This window comes from Globicephala melas, chromosome 11 (genome assembly GCF_963455315.2).
Source record: "Globicephala melas chromosome 11, mGloMel1.2, whole genome shotgun sequence".
Taxonomy (NCBI): domain Eukaryota; kingdom Metazoa; phylum Chordata; class Mammalia; order Artiodactyla; family Delphinidae; genus Globicephala; species Globicephala melas.
This window is the reverse complement of record NC_083324.2, coordinates 30792288-30814448: the sequence shown is the minus strand read 5'-3', so window position 1 is coordinate 30814448 and position 22161 is coordinate 30792288. Positions and strand designations below refer to the sequence as shown.

Here is a 22161-nt window from a genome sequence, read left to right as displayed (position 1 = left end):
AACATGAGATATCCCATCTCCTGTGTTCACACCTTGGTGTAATCCCCTCCCTCCGAGTGTGGGTGGGACCTGTGACTTGATTCTAACAATAGACTGTGGCAAAGGTGATGGCATGTCACTCTCATAATTATGGTACTCTGTGTGTGTGTGTGTGTCTTGCTAGCATGCACTGACAAAGATATTCTCCTTGCTGACTCGATGAAGTGAGCAGACATGTTCTGGCCACATGGCCAGAACTGCTGGCAGCCTCTAGAACTGTGGGTGGCCTCAAGGACCTGAGGAGAGCCTCCAATCAACAACCAGCAAACATCTGGGGCCCTCTGTCCTACAACCACAGGAAATGAATTCTGCTAACAACCTGAATGAGCTCAGAAGCAGATCCTTCCCAAATCAAGCCTCCAGATGAGAGCCCAGCCTGACCAACCCCTTGTGAGTCTCTGAGCAGAGGATGCAGCTAAGGCAGGCCACGACTCCAGCCCGTGGAAACTGTGATAAACGTGTGCTGTCTGAAGCTGCCGATTTTGTGGTAATTTGTTACACTACAATAGAAAATCAGTAGAATGGAATTTGGAGAGAGATCTGAGTTTTATTTCTGCCTCACCTGCCAGCAGTGTGACCTTAACGTGAGTCACATCACTGCTCCAAGCCCCTAGCTTTTTCCTTTATGAACAGGTGCAGACTTGGGAGAATTAGAGCTAACGCACGCAAAGCACCCAGCACGGGGCCAGCCTGGAACACAGTAGATGCTCAATAAATAGCAGTTAAGAGTTATGCTTAATTTTCTTCATTTTTCTAAATTTTTAGTACTTTTCATGATTACTTTGATATATAGAAAAGATAATTTTGCTTCAAACAATTAAGGGGATTTACTTATCTAAGAACACAGAGCTGGTCAACAGTAGAGCAAGATGACCGCCCGAGAATCCCACGCGGGTCTCTTTCCCAAACATCCCCTTCCTCATACCTGGAGTAACAGTAGCAGCCCAACAACAACTACCCAAAGAGCCAGGCACCTCACCTGTACCAAACGTGCAAGGTGTTATCATTATCCCCATTGTATAGATGAAGATGAAGAAACTAGGGCTCAGAGAGGTTGAGTCACTTGCCCAACGTCCCACAGCTGCCAAGTGGCAGAGCTGGGATTTGCCTCCCACACCTGCAAGGAACCACCCAGTCCACAGCATCCAAACCTGGCTTGGATTCTCCCCCAGACCCCCCATGGGGGGTCTGGGGGACAACAGGGCTTTCTGGAACGGGGCAAGGGCAAGGAAATCAGCAGCAAGGCCTGGCCCCAGATCCCATTACGCCAGGGGAGATCGCGTTTCCCCCGATCTGGCGCCATGAGCAGGGCAGAGAAGCGGGCAGGCAGCCACTTCCCTGGTTATTCAAGTAGAAAATTACAGGTGCCCAGAATAGCCTGGGCATTCTTTTATTTATGAATAACCAGTGAGTCCGTGGAGCTGGAATGGGGGCTTACATGCGTTTTTTCCACTGGCCACGTTCCTGAGATCTGCAGGGTTCCCTAGCTCTCTCAGGGGACTCTCTCACAAGCTGGGGGAACTGGCAGGATTGGGCTGTTTTCAGGACACGGTCATGGGAAAGGAGAGACCACCATGTCCTTCTTGCTTCTTGCTGTGTGACCTTGGGCAAATGGCCTAGCCCTTCTGGGACTTCATTTCTTCTGTAAAATGGGGTGAGTCCTAAACTTACAGAAATATTTTACTTTCTTCTGAGCATAAAATTAACACTTGCTCATTGTCAACAATGTAGAAAGTGCAAAAAAAACCAAAAAACCACCACACACAATGACCATTATATCCCATCACCCCTAATTAAGATAATCAGGGTTAACATTTGGTATATATCCTTCCAGTCTTTCTTTCTATGCATATGTAAAAAAATGACGGGTAGAGCCCAATCCCTGAGCCCCTGTGCTCTAGAAATGGAACCCTCGCTTGCAGTCAACAAATATTAGTCAACCAGTATTTATCGAGCACTGCCCCAGGCCATGGGGTGGCTTAGAAGCAGGTTACCTCAACACCCCCCGACGTTCTGCTCTACAGCCCTCTGCAGACAACCCCCAACCCCGAGCCACCTGAGGGGTTGGTGGGAGGGAAAGCCATTTTGCAGGACTCAGACACAGATGTGAGGCCTGGAGTCTCCTGGCAGGACATCCCCCAAGCCTGAAGCACAGACAGGCTGGCCTGGGCCTGGCTTGTTGACCCCTGACTCTCCTCCCTGGAGGGTCAATGTGGGAAGTTGCTGCCCTCTCCCGGGGCTGTGTCTTGACTAGTTAATATGTGAAGCGCTGAGAAATGGCACCTGACACGCAGTGGGCAGTCAATATATCTTAGCTGCCTCTATGACTATTACATGGTTATTATCCCTAGTTGGGATCTAGACAGCCTGAGGCCGTTCCCTTGTGGAGACTGATTTGTACTGAACTTGAGGAAACAGCAGCTGAATCACTTGCAGGATGGAAGTCACGACAGCACTAACGACAGCCACTTCCTTTTATCGGGCACAGCACTGGGGGCCAGATGCTCTGCGGAATCATCTCACTTGCTGCCTACAGACACCACACTAAATGGTTATCTCTAGTCCCCATTCACGGATGAGGAGACTAAGGCTCAGAGGTGTTAAGTAACTCTCCCAAGCCCACACAGCTGGCAGGTGGCAAACAGGGACTTTATCCCAGGTTTATCCAATGCAGGATCCCTCATCCAGGAGGCTCAGTCTGTTGGGGTGAGGAGGTCCCGGTCCCTGCCCCCGGGAGCTCGCCGCCTGGTGGCAGAAGCCCCAGTTTGGAACTTTCAAGTTCCTTGAGTTTGCTGAGGGTTAGGGGGAGAAAGCTGTGGGCTCTGGATTTAGGCTGCCTTTGTGTAGATCCCTACTCTGACATCTCCTAGCCCTGTCACCCGTTTAGGTGTGGGGCATAGTAAGTGCTCAGTAAATCCAACTGCTAATAAGTTATCACTGATATTGTTCCCAGAGGACTTACTGAAATTCCAAGGGCCCCTGCGTGGCAGGCAGAACTAGGGCTCCTTTCGCTCAAGGAAACTTGGGCCTTTGCCCAGCATTTGGGCTTGGTTGCTTTGTGCCAGACAATGCTGTCCTCAGTCTGGGCTGCTGCATACACGAGCCTCAACGTGAAAAGAGGTGGCTGAACAGCATGTGGCTCTGCCCAAAGACCCCCAGCATCCGCTCCATCCACTCTACTTCCCCCTCCTGGTCTGAGATCAGCAGAATTTTGACAGCCAACCTTGTACTCCCAGAGAGGGTGCTGTTCTGAGCAGGTAGAGGGGTAGCTAGTGTGGTTTCAACAGGACCAGCCAGGCCGTGATAACATTTGCCCACCTGGATCAGGCAGATAGTCTTCAACCAGGCAGATCTTAACTTTCCGCAGCCTCTCTTTACGGGCGGGTACCTGGTAGAAACTCAGCCCAGAGAGCCATGACAGGTTGATCTAGAGAAGCGAGGGAACTGCTGCTTCAGGGCTTGCTTCCTGGCTCTGGGAAGCACTGCCACACTGGGGAGTGATGCTGGGGCAAGTCCATGGCTCAGAGAGTGGGCTTTGAGACGGCTGCCTGCCTGGGTCTGATTCCTAGGTTCACTGCTGACCTGCTGTGTGACCTTGAGCCAGGCACCTAACCTCTCTGAGCTCAGTTTCCCATCTGTAAAATGGGGATAACAGTAATGCTGACTTCATGGGGTTGTTGTGAGATGGTACCTGGCACATAATAATTACTAATTAAATGGGATATTATTTCCATGAAATGAAGTTGTTTAAAGCCCTATGGGTCCCAGTTGCCAAACTGCTCTGTATGAGAATGAAGAATGAGACAAGTCACATTCTGCAGATTATATTTTCTGCAGCTGAGATTCTTGTCTCTGGGAAATGTGCTCCCTTAAGGACCTGACATGGCCATGCTCCCTCTTCTTAGAGAGTCTGCACATCCTCATGTACACGTAGTATTTTGTACGCTACTTCACAGAAACCCACCCATGGGCCTAAAAGTGGAATTTATCCCAAGGAAAGGATAAACGGTATGCACGAAAATACATCTAATAGGATGTGGTAGTACACAAAATAAATACCCCCAAATCAAGGATTGGTCAGGCACATTGCGGCAGGTCCCTATTAGCAGAACATGATGAGCCCATGAGAAAGGAACTGACGGGAAAGGACGGGTGTGATCTATTGTGCAGTCTGGACAGCAAGTCCTAAGAGAGCTTGCTTATAACACAGGTGATAACGTGAGCTACAGAGTCTGAAAGGATTCGCACCACGTGTCAGCAGTAGTTATACTGGACAGAAGAATAATGGGTGATTTTCTTTCTTTGTCTTTTCTGTACTTTATGATTTTTCTATAATACAGTATTTGAGTATTAAATAAGAAAAATTTTAAATTAGAGGAGCAAAGTCCACTTTTTAAAGTGATAAAGATGGAGTGTTGTGGAAAGTTTGGAATACAAAGAGAACTAAAAACCCCAATTCAAGTATTTCCTTCCCCTCATGTTTACTGTCACCCATCTTTATGCACTGCTGGGAGTCAGTTTATCTGACCGCACTAGCAGCCGTGTGCAGTCTGTTCCCCCATAGGAAGCACATCTGCTGGACCCTCCTGACTCCTCGGCCATCCGTGGAGCACAGGAGTCCGTTTCTGTTGCTCTCCCCCCTGCCCCCATCACCGCCTCCACCCCTGGGCTTCAGTTATCTCTTCGGAGGACACATATTGCTGATGGTGGCAGCTCCACATCGCCAGCCCGCCCGGGGGAGCCGACTGACTCTGATCCGATAAAATAACGAAACAGAAATAGTAGCCCTTTGTTGAGCCCTTACAGTATGCCAAGTGCTGTGTTCCGTAGGTTCTGTTATGAACCCATTTCACATGTGGGAAAGCTGAGGTCAAGGAGGTAGCCAGGGTCACAAAGCTAGTGAGCAGGGCAGCCAGGAATCAGCCGAGGTTCTCCTGACTCCATGGCGCAGGCCCCTAAGGCGGCGCTAACACTGTCTCCACCAGGCTAACCTCAGACTTCCACGCCCAGCTCCTTGGCCTGCTTCCCCGGGCCTGTCACCCTGTGGCCTCCACTGTCCTCGCTCCTACAGCACTCAGCCCCGCCCTGGCCCTACCCAGCTTCTGCCTCTGTCTCTTCGCCTGGAACCTTGTCACCCTCCCCTTGGCCCGCTCACTCCTCCAGGGCTCTGTTTAGACAGCACCTTCTCTGGGAAGCCTTCCCGGATGCCCTTGCCCCACCTCCCAGGGTTGGGCACCCTCAGGCCATTCCCTCCCTGTGAGGGGGTAAACTTGGAGGAGGCCCGCTCTCTGCAGGAGACTGTCCTTACACTGCCCTCCCAAGGAGCCTGGCCTCCCATGGCTGCCACGTCCTTGCCCTGGGACGCTGGAGCCTTTGCAGGGCAGAAGGCAGGAAGCTTCAGCCCTTATGGCCAGTCCAAGGTCTGCATGTCACATCTGACCCAGACAGCCTTCTGGCTCAGCTCCTGCAGGTGTCTGCTGCCCCTGGGATGCAGGCCTGGGCTCACAGTGCCAGTGGGCAGGACTGGGCCAGCAAGGTCACCCTAAGACATTTCTCTCTCTCTCTCCGGTGTTCACCTGGGTGAAGCATCTCTGGAAAAACTGCCACTGGAACTTTCCACTGACTCTGGCCTGGCTCTGGCATGGGAGGATTCAGAGAGGGAGCCCGTGGTCATTTCAGGCCCGAGTCCCTTACCTGCTCGGGCCCAGACTATACCCACAGAGAGGAGATGTCTGTAGCACATGGGCTCAAAATAATTCCAGTGCCAGCAGGCCCTGGCTGTGGGATGTTGGAGCCCTGCTTAGGATATTTTTTGCATCAGTGTATGAGTGGATTGGGCTGCAATTTACATTTCTTTTACTGTCCTTATTGAACTTTGATATCAAAATTATTTTACCATAAAATGAAGTGGGGTGTGTTCCCTCATGGGTTTTTTGTGCGTGTGTGTGTGTGCGTTTTGTTTTTTTTACACTAAAAGACATTTCAAAAGCTCAAACATACTTAAAAACTTTTCAGACAACTAAAAAGTTGAAGATTTTGAAACGATCACTATTTATCAAAGACGCATTTTTAAAGAGGAAAAACTGAAGGAGGCAAGAATATACAATGGACACGAGCAAGACAGCCGCCTTACTAAGTAGTGCTGGGAAAACTGGACAGCCACCTGCAGAACAGAGACCAGAATATTCCCTCATACCACAAACACAAGTAAACTCAAAATGAACTAGAGACCCAAAAGCAAGACCTAAACCACAAAACTCCCAGGAGAGAACACAGTCAGAACACCACCTGACACGACCACAGCAATAGTCCCCTGGTCTCCCAAGGCAAAAGAGACAAAAGCAAAAACAAACCAGTTACACCGAACCAAACTCAAAAGCCCCTGCACAGCAAAGGAAGTCATCAACAAAACGAACACAACCCACTGAATAGGAGAAAATACCCACAAACGACACGACCAACAAGGGCTCAGCATCTAAAACGTACAACAGTTCATACAACTCAACACCCAAAAAGCAAACAACCCAGTCAAATAATGAACAGAAGACCTAAACATTTTTTTCCAGAGACAATATACAGCTAGCCAATGGGCACATGAAGAGGCTCTCAACATCACTCATCATCAGAGAAATGCCAATCAAAAGCACAATGAGATAACACCCCACACCTGCCAGAATGGCCATCATCAAAGTCAACGAATAACAAATGTGGGCAAGGACGTGGAGAAAAGCGAACCCTCCCCTCATACACTGTTGGTAGAAATGTAAATTGGTTCAGCCATTATGGAAGACAGCATGGGGGCTCCTCAAAACTAAAAATATAACAACTGTATGATTGAGCAACCCCACTCCTGGGTGTGTATCTGGAAAAAATGAAGACACTAATTCGAAAAGGTAAATGCACCCCAATGTTCCTAGCAGCACCATTTACAATAGCCAGTAGATGGGAGCAACCCAAGTACTCATTCACAGACACATGGATTACGGTGTGGGGTATATATACACAATGGAATATTTCTCAGCTGTAAAAAAGAATGCAGTTCAGCTATTTGCAGCAACGTGGATGGACCCAGACAGCACCATGCTTAGTGAAATAAGTCAGATGGAAAAAGACAAACGCTTTGGGCTTCCCTGGTGGCACAGACGTCAAGAATCCGCCTGCCAGTGCAGGAGACATGGGTTCAAGCCCTGGTCCGGGAAGATCCCACATGCCGCAGAGCAACTAAGCCCGTGCACCACAACTACTGAGCCTGCGCTCTAGAGCCCGCGAGCCACAACTACTCAAGTCCGTGTGCCTAGGGCCCATGCTCCGCAACAGGAGAAGCCACTGCAATGAGAAGCCTGCGCTCGCCACAACCGGAGAAAAGCCCGCGTTCAGCAATGAAGACCCAACACAGCCAAAAATAAGATTAAAAAAAAAGACAAACACGATAATGTCATTTATATGTGGAATCTAAAAAATAAATGTATATAGCAAAACAGAAACAGACTCACAGATGCAAAAAACCAACTAGTGATTACCAGTGCGGAGAGGGAAGGAGGGAGGGCGGTGGGCTACACCCCGCAGGCCTGCAAGCCTTGTAGTTGGCCAGCCGCGAGAGCGTGAAGAAAGAGCCTGGAGACAGTGACAGAGACATCGAAGGCTTATTGTGTAGGGGGTCTTACATGTCTGAAGCGAAAGGTCCTGGAGCCCCACTCCAGCCTGTAACGCACGCAGGCAGGTCACGGCAGCCATCTTTGCTATTCAGGGAAGAAGGCGGCTCACATTTATAGGGGAATTGACGGTCAGGTTAGTTCATCAGTTACCAGGGAAACCAGCAGCTGGGACATATCCCGCACAGCCCCTCGGGTTAACGAGCATCACGAGGGCAGATGTTTCCCTTTAATAAGCTAGCAGGAGGAGCCGTTCTGGCCTAAGGATTAGATCAATCACGAGCTAAGCACGTTCACGTGAGCAGGTGTAGGTGAAGCCGGGACTGGTCGAGCGGGGGATGCACAGAGAGCAAGAGAACAGCCATCTCGAGTGGTCTGACCGTACACTTCACCCCTAGATACCCTGCATGACCCTTACCACCTTGGCCTTCCTCCTACAATCCCTGGGGTCGGGTATGTAGAGGTGCAATGCAGCCAAATACAAAACAAATGCAATACAGAGTCCAAGGGGTGGGCAGACTTTGGAGCCAAGCGCTTACTGAGTCAAGTTTTCATGCAAGTCCAAAGGAGGATGACAGCGGCATCTCGCTGTAGACCCAGCAATCATAGCAGTGAGGCCACCACTGTCGCCCAGTTGCTCAGACTAGGGACAAAATGGAAGATGTTTAAGAGGTGCAATGCAGGGAAGATCAAGACCATTAAGCAAAATACAAGCACTAGCAGCATTCTGAGACAACACCACCCCTGCCAGTGGTTTTGTCCTGGCCTACGGTTCCATACCACCTGTCCACCCGCAGGTCCCACAGCCAGTGCCAGATACCGAAGCGGTGGTAAAACGACTGACCACGGGGTTGATAGAATGTTGCCTTTCTCCCGTAGGGGGCTCAGATTAATTACCTTAGTAGTCTTATTTGTGGCCGGGGTAGAAGACAGATGAAATCTGTAAGCGCCTTTCTAATCTTACTCCTCATGGGGCAGCAAACCCAAACCACCAGGGGTTTACCTGCCCATCCCAGGGCCATTTTATGTATTTGCCTGGGGGTAGATCCTGCAGCAAGGGCAGGCACTGGGACCATTGCTCCTGGGATGTGTCCACGTGTGGAGAGAACCGGTTTCCCATCTCAGCTGTCATTTAAGCAGTCCATTCATCCTTTCAATTAGCCCAGCAGCAGTGGGGTTGTAGGGTAGGTGGCAATGCCAGCGTATGTCACTTTTATTGGCCCGTGCCTGAACTTCATGGATGGTAAAGTGGGTTTCTTGGTCACTATCAATGTCCATGGGGGTCCTTTATATCGGGCACAGCTGTTCTAGACCCCCAATGGTGGTTTTGGGCATTGCTCGTCGACTTGGGTAGACCTTTTGTAACGTCTTCCACCTGTTGTAACACATCACAGACGGCGTATAGCTGTTTTCCATTATACTGTATCATTGCTCTGCCCCTTCCACAGGTGGGACCAGGAGCCCAACGATACTCTTATTATTTTGCCATTGTCACAGGCCCCAACTAAGCCCTTCGGGGTAACTGGCCACGTCCAATGCACAAGCCTATCCCTGAGTTAATATCCCTAAAGCTTGTGACTGTAGTTGTTTAGGGGTGGTGGGTTGGGAGTATGCTTTTCTTACCCAACCAAATAACACCCAAATATCTGATAGATAATCCAGGTCCTTGGGTTTTGTCTGTCTGTACCAGCCATCCCTCGTGCAGTCAGATGAGCCACGAGTATGGGGCTGCTACTTTTAAACTGGAAAGAGACTCTGAGGTTAATAGGAGATCATCACTATGATGGAAGAGAAAGACATTTCCCGTGGTGGTCAGCTGCCACAGGGCCCTACAGGCTAGTGGACGGCCTCCTCGGGATCACCCCCCGCAACTTCCCGTACCCTGTTTTTATTTCCCCACATCTCGGGTGCTCACGGGAATTGTCTCGGCTCCCTGGCTGGCTCACCAATCGTTGGGCTGCACCTCGCAGGCCTTCGAGCCTTGTAGTTGCCCAGCCTTGAGACCGAGGAAAGAGCCCAGAGACAGTGACAGAGACATCAAAGGCTTCTTGGGTAGGGGATCTTACACGTCTGAAGCAAAAGGCCCTGGAGCCCCACCGTGTTCGGCAGGTGGGCAGGCCATGGCCACCATCTCCCTCCCTCATTTGCTATTGCCTAGATGACTTTGTATAAAACCAAACTGATGAATAGCTTTAAAGTTTAATAGAACTCCCCTATAAAACTGATGGGCTGATGGTGTCTTTGTGGAAGATTAACTCATGATTTAATTTCTTTAAGTGTTATTAACTATTCAGGTTTTTTATTTCTCCTTAAGCCAATTTTGTTCAACAATATGTTTTAGATGTTTCTAGAAGGTTTAAAAATGTACGGGCATAAAGTCAGCCATATCATTCTCTACTGTCTTTTTTAAAGAACCAGCTTTTGGCTGTATTGATCTTCATTATCATATATTTGTTTTCCACTTCTTTAGTTTCTGCTCTTATTTTTATTTTCTCATTACTTCCACGTTCTCTGGATTGGTTCTGTTATTTTACCAACTGCTTAACTTTGACATTTAGCTCATTAAATATCAGCCTTCTTTTCTGTCTACACTTAAAACTATAAACTTCCCCTTCAATTCTATTTTACCTGCATCCCACACATTTTGATATATAGTATTTTCATTATCGTTCAGGTCTAAAGATGTTGTAGATGTGTACTCTGATGTGTATGATTCTTTGGTATCTGGACTTCTTTTGTAATCTAGAATGTGGTCAATGTTTGTAAATGCTCATGAGTGCTTGAAAAAAATTTATAGCTTTCTAAATATATCTTTTACATCAAACTTGCTGTTTTTTAAAAGGAAAGCAATAATGAGATACCAGTATACACCCACCAGGTTCACAAAAATTAAAAAGCTTGAAAAATAGAAAATATTGGTAAAGATGGGGGGGTAACTGAACACTTATATACTGCTGGTAGGAGTGTAATTTGCTATAACCACCTTGGCTTTATTTTGTAAACATGCAAAGCGTGCAGAATATGCCCCCCAAATACGCTACTTTGGCATAAGGAGTATTTTGAGCTAAAGACACTTGAAAAACAGCAGATGTGAGAAGGGCCCTCTGACCTCTCCTTTTCTTCCCGAAAGCAGGAGATAAAACTCCCTTGTGAAAGATGCCTTTCTTATACCAGGAGGAAAGAAACATTCTTATCACCAGAGACAAGGAATTGAGGGCAAGAGAAATCTGTACAAACAGATCTTGTTAAAATAACTCTTATTTTCCTTTAGTGCCACCCCTCCCCCATTTATTTCAGTTACTTTTCCACAATTGCTATTCTTTGTTCAACCAGGTATGTAAGCACTTGGAGCTATCCACTTCTGGAGTCTTCATTTTCCTATGGGGACTCCCACGTACGTGTAAAATCCTTACACTTTTTTCCTGTTATTCTTTTTTGGGTTGATTTAATTTTCAGGCCCAGCGGAGACCCTAAAGGTAGAGGTAAAGTTTGGGCAGGTGAGAATGTATGTGCCCTCAGATTCAGTGACCCTACTTCTAGATCCACACCTGAGAGACATATGGGCACACTGAGATATGCAAGAAAGTTCACAGGAACACTTTTTGTAATGGCAGATGTTCTGGGAACAAGGCAAGTGTCCACCAACAGCAGTGTGGCTAGATGATTGTGGCATATTTAAACAATGACACACTATACAACCTGGCAAATACCTTACAGATGCACACAGCAAAGGGCATCAATCTCAGGAACATACGGTAAGTGAAAAAAACAGATTACAGACAAATACGCCCATCCCATTTATGCAAAGCTGGAATCTCAACAGTCTAGAACCTAGGGATTCTGGGATGATGTCTGGGAGGGAAAGAGGTGTCCTCTGAGAGGGCAAAGCAGGGGAAGCATGGGCAGAGGCCCGGGGTCTTCCCGGGTAATGGCTGGCCGCTTTTTTCTTTAGCTAGTGGTTAGATACACGAGTGTTTGTGGGTCATGCTTTGTTATACCTCATATATGCATGTTTCCCAAAAATCTTTTGCTGTTACTTAATATTTAATCAAAATGATTTTTAAAACTTAACAATTATAATAAAAAATTTTGTTTACCTATCCAAAACTCATCTCTGAGGAAGAATGTGACAGATATTATGCAAGGACCAGTTCATTCCATACTATCGTCCCAGGAAAGACTGAATCCAGTTATATAAAAGGACCCAAGAGGGATTCTGGAAGAAAGAAAAGAACGGATCTCAGGTGTGACCTCACCTGGGGACTCCTGAGGGCAAGGGCTGAGGCTGGGTGTTCTCGGGAAGGTCCTGCTTGAAAGAACTCCCAGGCCTAAGGATTTAGAGTATCTGGGTATGGTTCCCCAAACAGGGGCTTCTGAACATAGGAAGCCTGTCGCTCCCAGATCAGGCCTGGCTGGGCCAACTGATGCGATGCGCTGAGATGAGCAAGGCCACGTGCCACACTTGCTCTCGTCAGCGATGTTCCTGGGAGTGGGAGGTCCCAGGACACTCCTCCCTGCGAGCCTGAGAGTTTCTTCTTGATCCCCTCATGGACTTTGAGTACCAATGCAAGTCCCAAGCTTGCTGGGTGTCAGAAACTACATCTCCATCGTTTTGAGGTCCTGCTCTTTCTTCCTCTGCTGCAGGGCTGTTAGAGGTAGAGGGCTTATGGTGGTGGGAGTGGGGTGCTAAGACATCAGGAGGAGGCAGTGGTCCCTGGGGCCATCTCCATGTTCACATCCAACTGTAGTATGGTAGACGGTACCATTTGAATTTTCAATTTTATGGCAGTGGATGGTGAAGGCCTGTGTGAAGGGCTCCTTTTTCTAATTCTTGTTGGTCAACCATTCAGCGCGGCCCGTACTCTCTGTCCCCCTGGGCCGACCGTGGCCCTGGGACTGGACTGGGCTCTCCTTCACACCCCGGGCCTGAGGCAGCCTCTGGCTCAGAGTGGATACTCAGGAAATATTCGTGAGTTCCCTGCATGGTAGCTATGGATTCATTTATTCATTCATTCATTCACTCATGCCGCGTGTATGTCACCTAGCAACCAGAGGGAGTGACGGAAGGTTCCTGCCCTCATGGAGCTGACATGCTGCTTGGGAAAGCCTGATATGAAACAGTTAAAGAAATAGCCAAGTAAGTTCTGTGAAGCGACTGTAGGACTGGGGACCACGATAGGGGTAGTTTAGCTGGAGGGGTCAGGGACAGCCTCTGTGCGATGAAACCTGAAGGAGGTGGAGGGAACAGCAGAGACAGAGGCTCTGAGGTGGGGAAGAGCTTGGCTTGTTGGAGAAACATGGGCAGTGCAGTGTGGCTGAAGCGGAGTGAGTGAGAGCCAGCATCTCAGGAGGCCAGGCCGGAGCGAGGCCACAGAGGGCCCGGTGGTTGTGGATTTCCCTGTAACTGCTCATGAAGAGTTTTGCTCAGAACAGAGGATCAGATTCTGAATCAAAATAGATTGCTCTGGGTCTCCCACGTGGGAAGCCACTGCAATGAATGGGCTCTAAAATGAACTGCAGTCCCTGGAAGAGCAGCCAGGAGAGAGTGAACAGGCTCCAGCTAGAGTGACATGTAACTTCAGGTGGCTAAGAAGAGGTCCAGGGGTCCAGTGAGGTGAGGGTCACAGTTATGGGTTGAATTGTTTCCCCCCGAAAGATATGTTGAAACCCTAGCTCCTGTACCTGTGAATGTCACCTTATTTGGAAACAGGGTCTTTGAAGACGTAATCAAGTTAAAATGAGGGTGGGCCCTGAGCTGATACAACTAGTGTCCTTTCAGGAAGAGGAGAAGAGACACAGACAGACACACGAGGAGAACGCCACGTGACAAGGGCAGCAGACTCTGGAGTGATGCGTCTACAACCGAGGCCAGAAGGCAGAGAACGGAGTCTCCTGCAGAGCCTTCAGAGGAAGCACGGCTCTGCCGGCACCTTGATTTCAGGCTTCCAGCCTCCAGGACTGTGAGAGAACACATTTCTGTGGTTTTCAGCCACCCAGCCCTAGGAAACCAATACGTCACTTCCCAGTGCCTGTGATTAGAGTCTCCATGGGACCCTTACAAATGCTGACCTGATGGCAGGACTCCCCATGAAGGTTTGCCCCATCGTACACCCCAAAATGCCCCTAAGGTGTTCCCAAGAGCTCAAGTGCATAAGGAACGCCTGTGGGGTGATCCCTCAAAACAGCGGGCAACTCCTGGCTTCTGGCTGAGTTCCGCAGGCTCTGGGCATGACATCCCTTGTGGGATGCCCCCGGGCCCATCCTGAGTTTCCTTGGGAGCAGGATGTCACCAAGTCCAAGCCAGCCTCTCTTGGCTTCCCTGGGGCGGCCTCGCTGATTGTTTTTGGCTCCCCTCGGACTTTAGATGAAGAAGAAAAGCTCCAGCTCCTTGCCCTTTCCCTCTGCCCCAGGCCTGAGATCTGATCTCTCGCTTGAACAAAGCCCCTCGTTCATGTCAGCTTGGGAGACACAGTGTTCTGAAAGCAGATCCCTGGGCCCCAGCGAGGGAGCTGCTTCTGGGCTTCTGCCTTCTCAAAAGCTGCCTTTTGATTTGGTCCCTCCTGCCCCACCTCCAAGCCCTTTCACCATGGAAATTAAACTCTTCTGAACTTTAAGGCCCTTCTGCTGCTGCTCCCAGCGGGACTGGAGCAACCACCGGCTAGTAACTCTACCCGCAAGGTGAAGATTCATTCTGGCTGGAGGTGCAGTTTCATCCTGACGCGCAAAAAAACAAGTCGAGGAGAACGTGGGCTGAAGAGCCAGAGGACCTGGGTTCAAGTCCCAGCTCTGGCGCTTGCTGGCTGTGTGAACGTGAGCAGTGAATTCACCCTCCCTGTATCTGGATCTTTGCCTTGGTGAAATAAGGGCTCCATACCTCTGTTGTGAGGATTCTGTGGGAGCTCAGTTATTGGAAAACTTTCTTATTCTTCTTCAGGAAGTGCCTGTTGTACAGATGAGAAGTTTGGAGGCCTGAGAGGAATTGGGACTCCTTAGGCTTCTGAACCATTCGGGGTGGGTTCAGTCCCTCCTGCAGGCGTAGACCAAGGTCCAGCTGTGCTGTGTGAAGTTTTCGCAAGCCCTTAGCTTTGGTGCGTGTGGGAGGAATGTAAAGGCCAGCCAGGAGCTTCCCTGACTGCTCCCCTCTCTTTGCGGCCCCCCTCCTGGGCCCTGGGTCCTCTGTGTTCCCCTCATCAGAGCACCCGGCACCGGCCCTGTCATTGCTGGTGACTCATTTCTCTCCTGCTGGGCTGTGCACCCCTAGGGCAGGGCCTGAGTCCTGTTCACTGGTCTGTCTCTGGTGCCTGGGACCCTGGGACCCAGTAGGTGCCCGGTCAACATTTGTTGACTGAATGATGAACAATCAATGAGGGATTTTGCATTTGGCCAGGAAACTGTGCAGGTGGAAGGTCTGTGTGTGTGTGTGTAGGTGTGTGCGTGTGTGTGTGCATGTGTGTGTGTGGTGGGCAGGTGGAAGTGGGGTGGGGAATCCGGGAATTTGGGTCAGAGACTTAAAACCATTGGAAGGAAAGGAGGGGACGTGTGGGAAGAGCGGAGGGAGCCAGGCCGTGTCCTTCCCACTAGCCCGAGGTTCTGTGTGGATCCTCCGTAAGCTTGGCCCTCAACCCCACCCTCAAGTCACTTTCATGAGGACCCAGACTCCCTCTCTCCTTCCCTTCCTTCCTCAGTTTGTTGAGCATCTACTATGTGCTAGGTACTGGGGACACAGTGGGGAGTCAAACATCACACTCAATCTCCCTTCCCTCAGGGATAAATCATAGAACTAAGTATGAAATTGCAACAGTGGTCAGCGCAGTAGAGAGAGCTTTGAGAGCCTAATGGGTTTGTCCTAGTCCACAGGAGAGCGGTGGTGCAATGGGGTCCCCGTAGGAGCTTTATTCTCTTCTGATCTCCCTGGCCCCTTCCCAGCTACCCCTGCTAATCCTCCAGATTTAGTAAAACACGCGGACCTAGTTATGCAAATGCAGCTCTGAGACAAGCTTGCCCCTTTCCCTGCTTATCTAAGCCCCTTGTCCTGTGTGGACATTTGAGGTCCATGCAGGGAAGGCTTCCTAGAAGAAGTGTCACCTGAGCTGGCATCTTTCTTTCTTTCTCCTTCAATGTCTTCCCCACCCCAGCTGGACTTCCAGCCGTAAAGACACACAGGGAAAGTTTCAGTCTTGGAAAAGGTGATTGAAGGGCTTTAAGTGATGGCACTGTATAATTACAACACTCCTGCCTCTCGGCAGACCTAACCAGGGCCTGTGCACAAACCTCCAAAGGCAGAGGGGGAGATGGATTTCCATCCCTACGAACCCATACACTCATTACTTTTGTGCAGTGCCCAACCTGTATATCTGTTCAGGCAATTCTTGAACCCAGCTTGGGGAAGCCAGGGGCAGAGGAGAATTAAAGCTCCATTAGGTGGCCCTGGGGGACAGGAAAACTGTGCCCTTTTCCTGCTTCCAAAGGTCACTCCGCCTGCCTTCAAATGCCCCTTTCTGCTGCCCAGAACGATGAATCCTTGAGTGTCGCTCATCCATGACATGGGCATGGCAGCCTCTGCCTTGCTGGGCTGGGAGGGCTGAAGGGAAGCATGTGAAAGCACCCAGCATAGGGGCTGGCAGGGTCGGTGCTCAGAAACTGCTATCCCTTCACCTCATCTTCCTTCACACCTTGTGATGGAATGTCTGTCAGGTGTGCAGTCGGAACTCAACACACACCGGCCCTAAGAACACTTACAAGAGCAGGTGGGCAGGTGCTGGACCTGGAACTCAGGGAAGGGCTGGATGTGTGGATAGCAGTTGGGAGTGCCTTCCAGGCAGCCGCTGGTGTGAGCGGAGCCTGAGAGGCTGGAGGGATGCTGGGAGGTGAGGGCTCAGCGAGGAGCAGACCTCTGTTTTGGTGGGGGTGAGGAGAGGGCCTCCCGACAACCTTCTCCTCTTGTCCTCAAGCCTCCCACTCCGAGTCCTTTGGGAAGCCAGTGGTGGACTCCCCATGGAGTCCTGAGCGCTGAGGAGTGGGGCGCTTGGCCTCCTTCCCACTCACAGAAGCAGTCTGAGGCGGTGGGCAGAGAGGGGGTGATGGGTTAATGCGGATGGCGAGGGCCTCCTAACACGGTCCCCCTGCCCTGCTCAGCTGGGGGCTGGTGAGCAGGAACCCTCCCTGGGGCCGGGGCTGGGGGGACCCCTCCATCACTGGTGGGGATAAGTGTTTGGGGAGCCAGTGGAGCCCTGCCAGATGTGTGCCTTTTGGGCTCTATGAGAACGAACACTCCCTTCCAGGCCATTTATCAAATTTAGCCATCTCTCCCATATTTTTTCCCTTTTGTTTCAGCCAAGGAAACTTTCTTCTAATGAAGATGAATGCAAAGCACTGAGCATCTTGGCAAACATCAACAGAGTCGTTCAGGGAAGTGAAAACCCTGGGTGGTGCTGAGTTTGGAGAAATATTTCAGAGAGTGCTAAGTGTCCTAGCCCTCAAGGGGTGTCTGAGGCCTGTGGGAGTTGCTTTTCCTGGACCCCTTGATGCCCAAGGACCTGCCACCTCACTGTCGCAAGGACTTAAAACAAGGCTCCATCCAGGACATGTTGCCTGCACTCATCTCTCTAGAATCAATGCGTGCCCAACTGGCCAATGTTTGCAGCTTCTGGAATGTTCCAAACAGTTAGATACATTGCTTCCATGTATTGAAAATGCCTTCATTTGATCATTGCAAAAATCCTGAGTGTGGCTTGGGTACCTACTTTGTAGATTAAAACCTGCTGAGTTCAAGGGAAGTTCATAACTTGCCCAGGACGAACAGAAGCAGCAATGTCTGTGTTTTGACTCCTGGTCCAGCACTCTTTCTGCCTCACCCTCAAACTTTTCAATTTCTTCCCATTCTCTCTGTTTACACCATGGTCAGAGACACCACCATCACCTCTCCCTCTGGGTGGGGCACTATGATCAAATGTCCAGCATCCATCTTCCCCTCTCACATTGAGTTTTGGGGGGATGACACTGGGGGATTGATCTCCAGCCCCAAGGGGTCTCTGGTTGGCTTCAACCAATCATAGGGTCCCACTTCCATCATTTGCCAGCAGCAGGTTCAGGATTCCAGGCGAAGCCAATGCCCTTGGCATTCCCCAGGGGAAAAGGGCTGCTTTAGGAATGGGCATGTGACAAATTGAGCCAATGAAATTCAAGAAAACCTTGGCTGTGGGTTTCTAGAAAAAGTCCTTGAGACATTACTGAGCCATTGGATTTCCACTTAGGGAACCCAATACATTTCCTTATTGTTTCGACCAGGTGGGGTTGGGTTTTCCACTCCTTGCAGCAGACAGCATTGTAAGTGAAATCCAAGTTATGGGGATTTCAGCAGCCACCTCCAACCTGGAGTCCTCACACCCAGTCCCCATGCTGCAGCTGGAGATGGTCTTGATGCTCATCTGACCAGTCAGCCCCGTCTCTACTGTCACCTGGGCTGTTCCCACCTATCATTATTTGCCTGCCTGTCAGTCTCCCCAACTAACAGAGAAGGCTGTGAGGGCAGGGACCATCCCTTTCCATCCCTGGCTCAGTTCCCAGCACAGGGCAGCAGGTACCCACTTAATAGTCTACTGCGGAAGGCTGGGGCTGGAGAGAATGGAGATGCAGTGGACAGAGTTAGGTACCAGGAGAGAGTGCATTTAGTGGGCGGGAGTCATCTCCAAGGTGCAGCTCCATCCCCTCTTCGTGGTGCTGGGGAAGGAGCTCCATGGCCTCTCTGGAGCTGCCAGGCACTGCAGAAATGCCCTGGTCCTGGCTGCATGGCCCTGTGCAAGTCCTTCCTCTCTCTGGCCTCAGTCTTCCCAGCTGTTCAACGGGGAGGGGATTGGGCCACATCACCAAGGGTTTTCCAGAGTTGTTATGTTGTGACTCTGATTAAGCCATAACTATGGAAGGGGGTCTGGGGATCTCCTGAGGACACTAGGGTGCACTTTATGGGACAAGCCAGTGGGAGAATAAAGGCATGGGTGATGAGGATTATATTCCACATAGCAGGCCTGTTACACATCACACAAAGACCAGTGGCGCTGTTGCTTCCAGAAAGAGAGAGAGGTGGGCATGTTGGGGGTTGGGCGGGGTTGGTCCACAGATGGAGGACTCTCCAGAGGGGGCCTGGCCTGGGCTTGCTCACAGCCTTTGCTCCAGGCTGGCTCACCACTGACCCTCTGGGGGAAGCACGTTTGCTGGATTTCAGCTTTTACATCTGCCATTGGGTTTGATATTGATGCCCTCATTGGCTCAAAGGAAGAGTTGTGAGGCTCAGAAGAGGACGCAGGTACGCGAGGATCCAATTCAGGGAGAGACAACATGGACTGAGTGCCTGTTTTGTCCCAGGCATGACATCATTTAGGTTTTACGATAATCTGAGGATTATTATCTTTTGTTTACTAAGGAAGAATCTGAGACTCAGAGAGGTGCGTTGACTTGTTCAAGGTTACAGAGGATGTGGAGGGACTGACTCAGGCCTGTCTGACTCTACAGATCCTGTTCCCAGTCACTGTGCCCTGCCGCCTTCTCCCTGGGAGGGCTATCCCTGGGCTGGAGAAGGGCTTGGCCCAGGAATAGGTTTGGCTTTCAACCTGGGACGAGTTCTGACTGACCGGTATGGGAGTGGGATGCTGTGTTGAGGACTCTGAAGCTGTCTAGACTTAGTGGGAAGGTGTGCAGGGATGGACTGTGATGTCTGCCACGGATGAAGAAATAGGGAGAGGTAGTACGTGAGCTATACTTTCCCATTCCTGGGCTAGACTTTGTTAGGGTCTTTTCTAGGCCTGGGAAGCTGGCTTGCAAGATGACTCCCTGCCTTCATATTCAGCACAGATAGGATCTAGAGACTGAGCTCATTCTCCTCTGGGAGAGGAAGAGTGTTCCTGAAAGGGGGGATTGGCTGGGGCCAGGGCTCAAGGCTTGGCTGGGAAGGCAGCTCTGGGACTCCCAGGGGCTGTGTCACCCTGACAGCAGGTGACCCACACTTACCCCTGCAGGCAAGAGTGAGCATTGCAGGGGGGTAGCGAGGGCGGGGAGTGACGGCCCCAGAATATCAAGCTTTTAGGGTAAGGCTGCTGGGAATGCTGAGGTAAGGCAGCAGATTCCAGGCCCGACTCTGCATGTGAAACAATGGGAGGTGGGAAGCAGAGGCCAGCACTAGGAGGTCCCTAGGGGTTATCTAGCCCAACACTCCCATTTTGCAAATGGAGAAACTGAGGTCCAGAGTGCTTCCTCCACGACGTCCACGATGTGTTTTTCTTCAAATTTAAAAAATGTGGGATGGGCTGGGTTGCCAGAAAGTTTGGAGTCAAGCAGAAGGGAATTCAAATCCTGCCCTTTGTCCCACTAGCTGCATGACCCTGGCTAAGAAATCACGTCTTGCCTCTGAGTCTTAGTTCCCTGCCTTTAATGGAATAGGTCATCACGAGTTGGCTGAGGGCTAGAGCCTCCGTGTATCGGGCGCTCTGTGTGTCAGGCAGCATGATAAGTACTTTACCGGCATTATCTCACGGAACCTCCCATGAGACGGGTACCAGCCCCACTTTACAGGTGAGAAGCTGGGATCCAGAGGGGCTTAGTTCCTCACCGCAGTTATTAGGAGGAAGAGCTGGGATCTGGGATCGCAGTCCCGGCCAGTGTAGGCTGTGAGCATGTACCAGAATCTCCCGGGAGCCGGTGAGTAAACTCAGATTCCCCCTCCCTCCCCAGAGGCTCGGACCTGGGAGGTCTGGGTGTGGCCTGAGAAGGCGACTGTTAAACAAGCCCCCCCCCCATCTTAAACGCTGAGGCAGGGGGTCTACAGACCTTATTTTCAGAAATGCCGCACTGGCTGTGTTATCTATAGCCACCCCCTTCCCAGTGGAGATCCCAGACTTAGAAGGTGATGGATAATAATATGAAGAGAATTCTATTAACAACAGATTAGAGCTTGTATATAGCCCCCTATGTGCTAGGCACTCTTTCAAACACTTTCCATGGTTCTTTTAATTCTCACGACAAGCCTCTGAGGTCGTGGCTACTATTGTCCTCACTTCACAGACGAGGAGCTGAGTTACAGAAATCAGTAGCAATTGGTTGGCCAACTTAATTACAAGGATAGTTATTTTTTCTCTTGCTCCTGCACCCACCTGGGCCAGGCTCCCCTGGCGCTCGGGGAGGGGCGTCAGGGAGCCTGTATGCAGGGCAGTAAAGAGGTGTGTGTGTAGAAGACCAGGGAGGGCTGGGCAGCCCAGGTCTGTTTCAGAGATGGAGAGATCCGACTCCAGCCTTGCCCTGAGCCTCAGCCAGGTTTCTAGATGCGAATCTTAGCTGTGAGCTCAGGGAGGGAGGCCGGTGGGCAGTGCCCGGCTGAGGCTCCGGGGAGCCGGCGGGCGGTGGGTGAGGGCTCCCACCTGGCTCACGCAGCCTCCCTTCCCGTGTCCAGGGCCCCAGCAGGACCCTCAGGGGCTCCTACCTTCTTCCCCTGGGCAGCTCCCATGGCACGAAGAGGGCGCCAGGCCTGGGGGTCCTCACTGCGGTGCTGTCTCAGGAGCCGGGGCCCGAGGGGTTCCCTGGGCCAGCGCCCCCCGTCCTCCGGCGGCTCATTCTTCTCAGGCACAAAGGCGGCTTTCACAGCTGCTCTAAGCCGGCAGCTCCTCAGACAGGCTTAGGGTGATTGATCCTGACCGAGGGGCCCGGTGTCCCCGGGCGGCCACATGCCCTCCTGGGGTCCCTGTGGCTTCTCAGGGCTTCTCCTGCACCCCCGCCCCTCTCAGGAGGGGACACTGAGGCAGTCGGGGTTGGGGAGAAGCAGAGCGGTCCTCTGCCCTCTGTAGCCGGCAGCTCGGCAGGCGGGTGACCTCTGGCGGCCCGGCGGGCAGGCCTTGACCTTCTCGCCAGCAGACTGGCCCAGACGGTGGAGGCTGCGTGGGGCGGCCGGGGCGGGGGATCGGGCGGGCTTGTGTGGGGATGTGACCTTCAGGCTGCTCAGCCCCATTAATAATAGATCTCAGAAGACACTCGGGGCCGGGGCTCTCCCCAAGCAGAGACGCTGCGAGCAGAACCCTTCATTCACCGGGGCGGCTGTCCAGGCAGGGCGGCTGGTCTGGGCTCGGGCCAGGAAAATACCTGGAGGCCGGCTTCCAGGCTGGGAGCCAAGCTCTCAGCATCCCCCCGCAGTCACCCTCCTCCTCACTTCCACCCCTTTCCCTCTGCTTGTCGCCAGCCTGGAGCAAGATTCAGGCTGGAGTCACAGCTCTGTTCCTCACGTGATTTGACCTCTGAGCCACAGGTTCACCTGTGTGCGTGGGGTCAGATAACCACAAGGCACGGGGCTGCTCTGGGGGCTAGAAGGGAAGGTGCGTGCAGCTGAAGCCCTCGTCTTGTTACAGCTTAAATCAGATCCCGTCACTCCCTGCTTTATATATCTTCCTCTTGACCAAAGCGGACTGACAGTGGTCCCACCCAGTGGGGCTGT

General features: G+C 51.2%; 1 protein-coding gene across 2 annotated transcripts in view; it reads right to left on the bottom strand.

Annotated features, from left to right (window-relative positions):
• FAM107A (family with sequence similarity 107 member A) overlaps positions 1-21568 on the bottom strand; it is a 79664-nt gene extending 58096 nt beyond the window's left edge. The window contains exon 1 of one of the 2 annotated variants that reach the window (XM_060308464.2): positions 21160-21568. Coding sequence is in view for 1 of the 2 variants with exons in the window: in XM_060308462.2 (XP_060164445.1) it covers positions 21160-21183 (24 nt within the window). In the remaining variant the exon portion in view is untranslated. The remainder of the gene's footprint in view (positions 1-21159) is intronic. The other variant, XM_060308462.2, reaches the window with a different exon arrangement.
• Between the last annotated feature and the right edge of the window lie 593 nt (positions 21569-22161).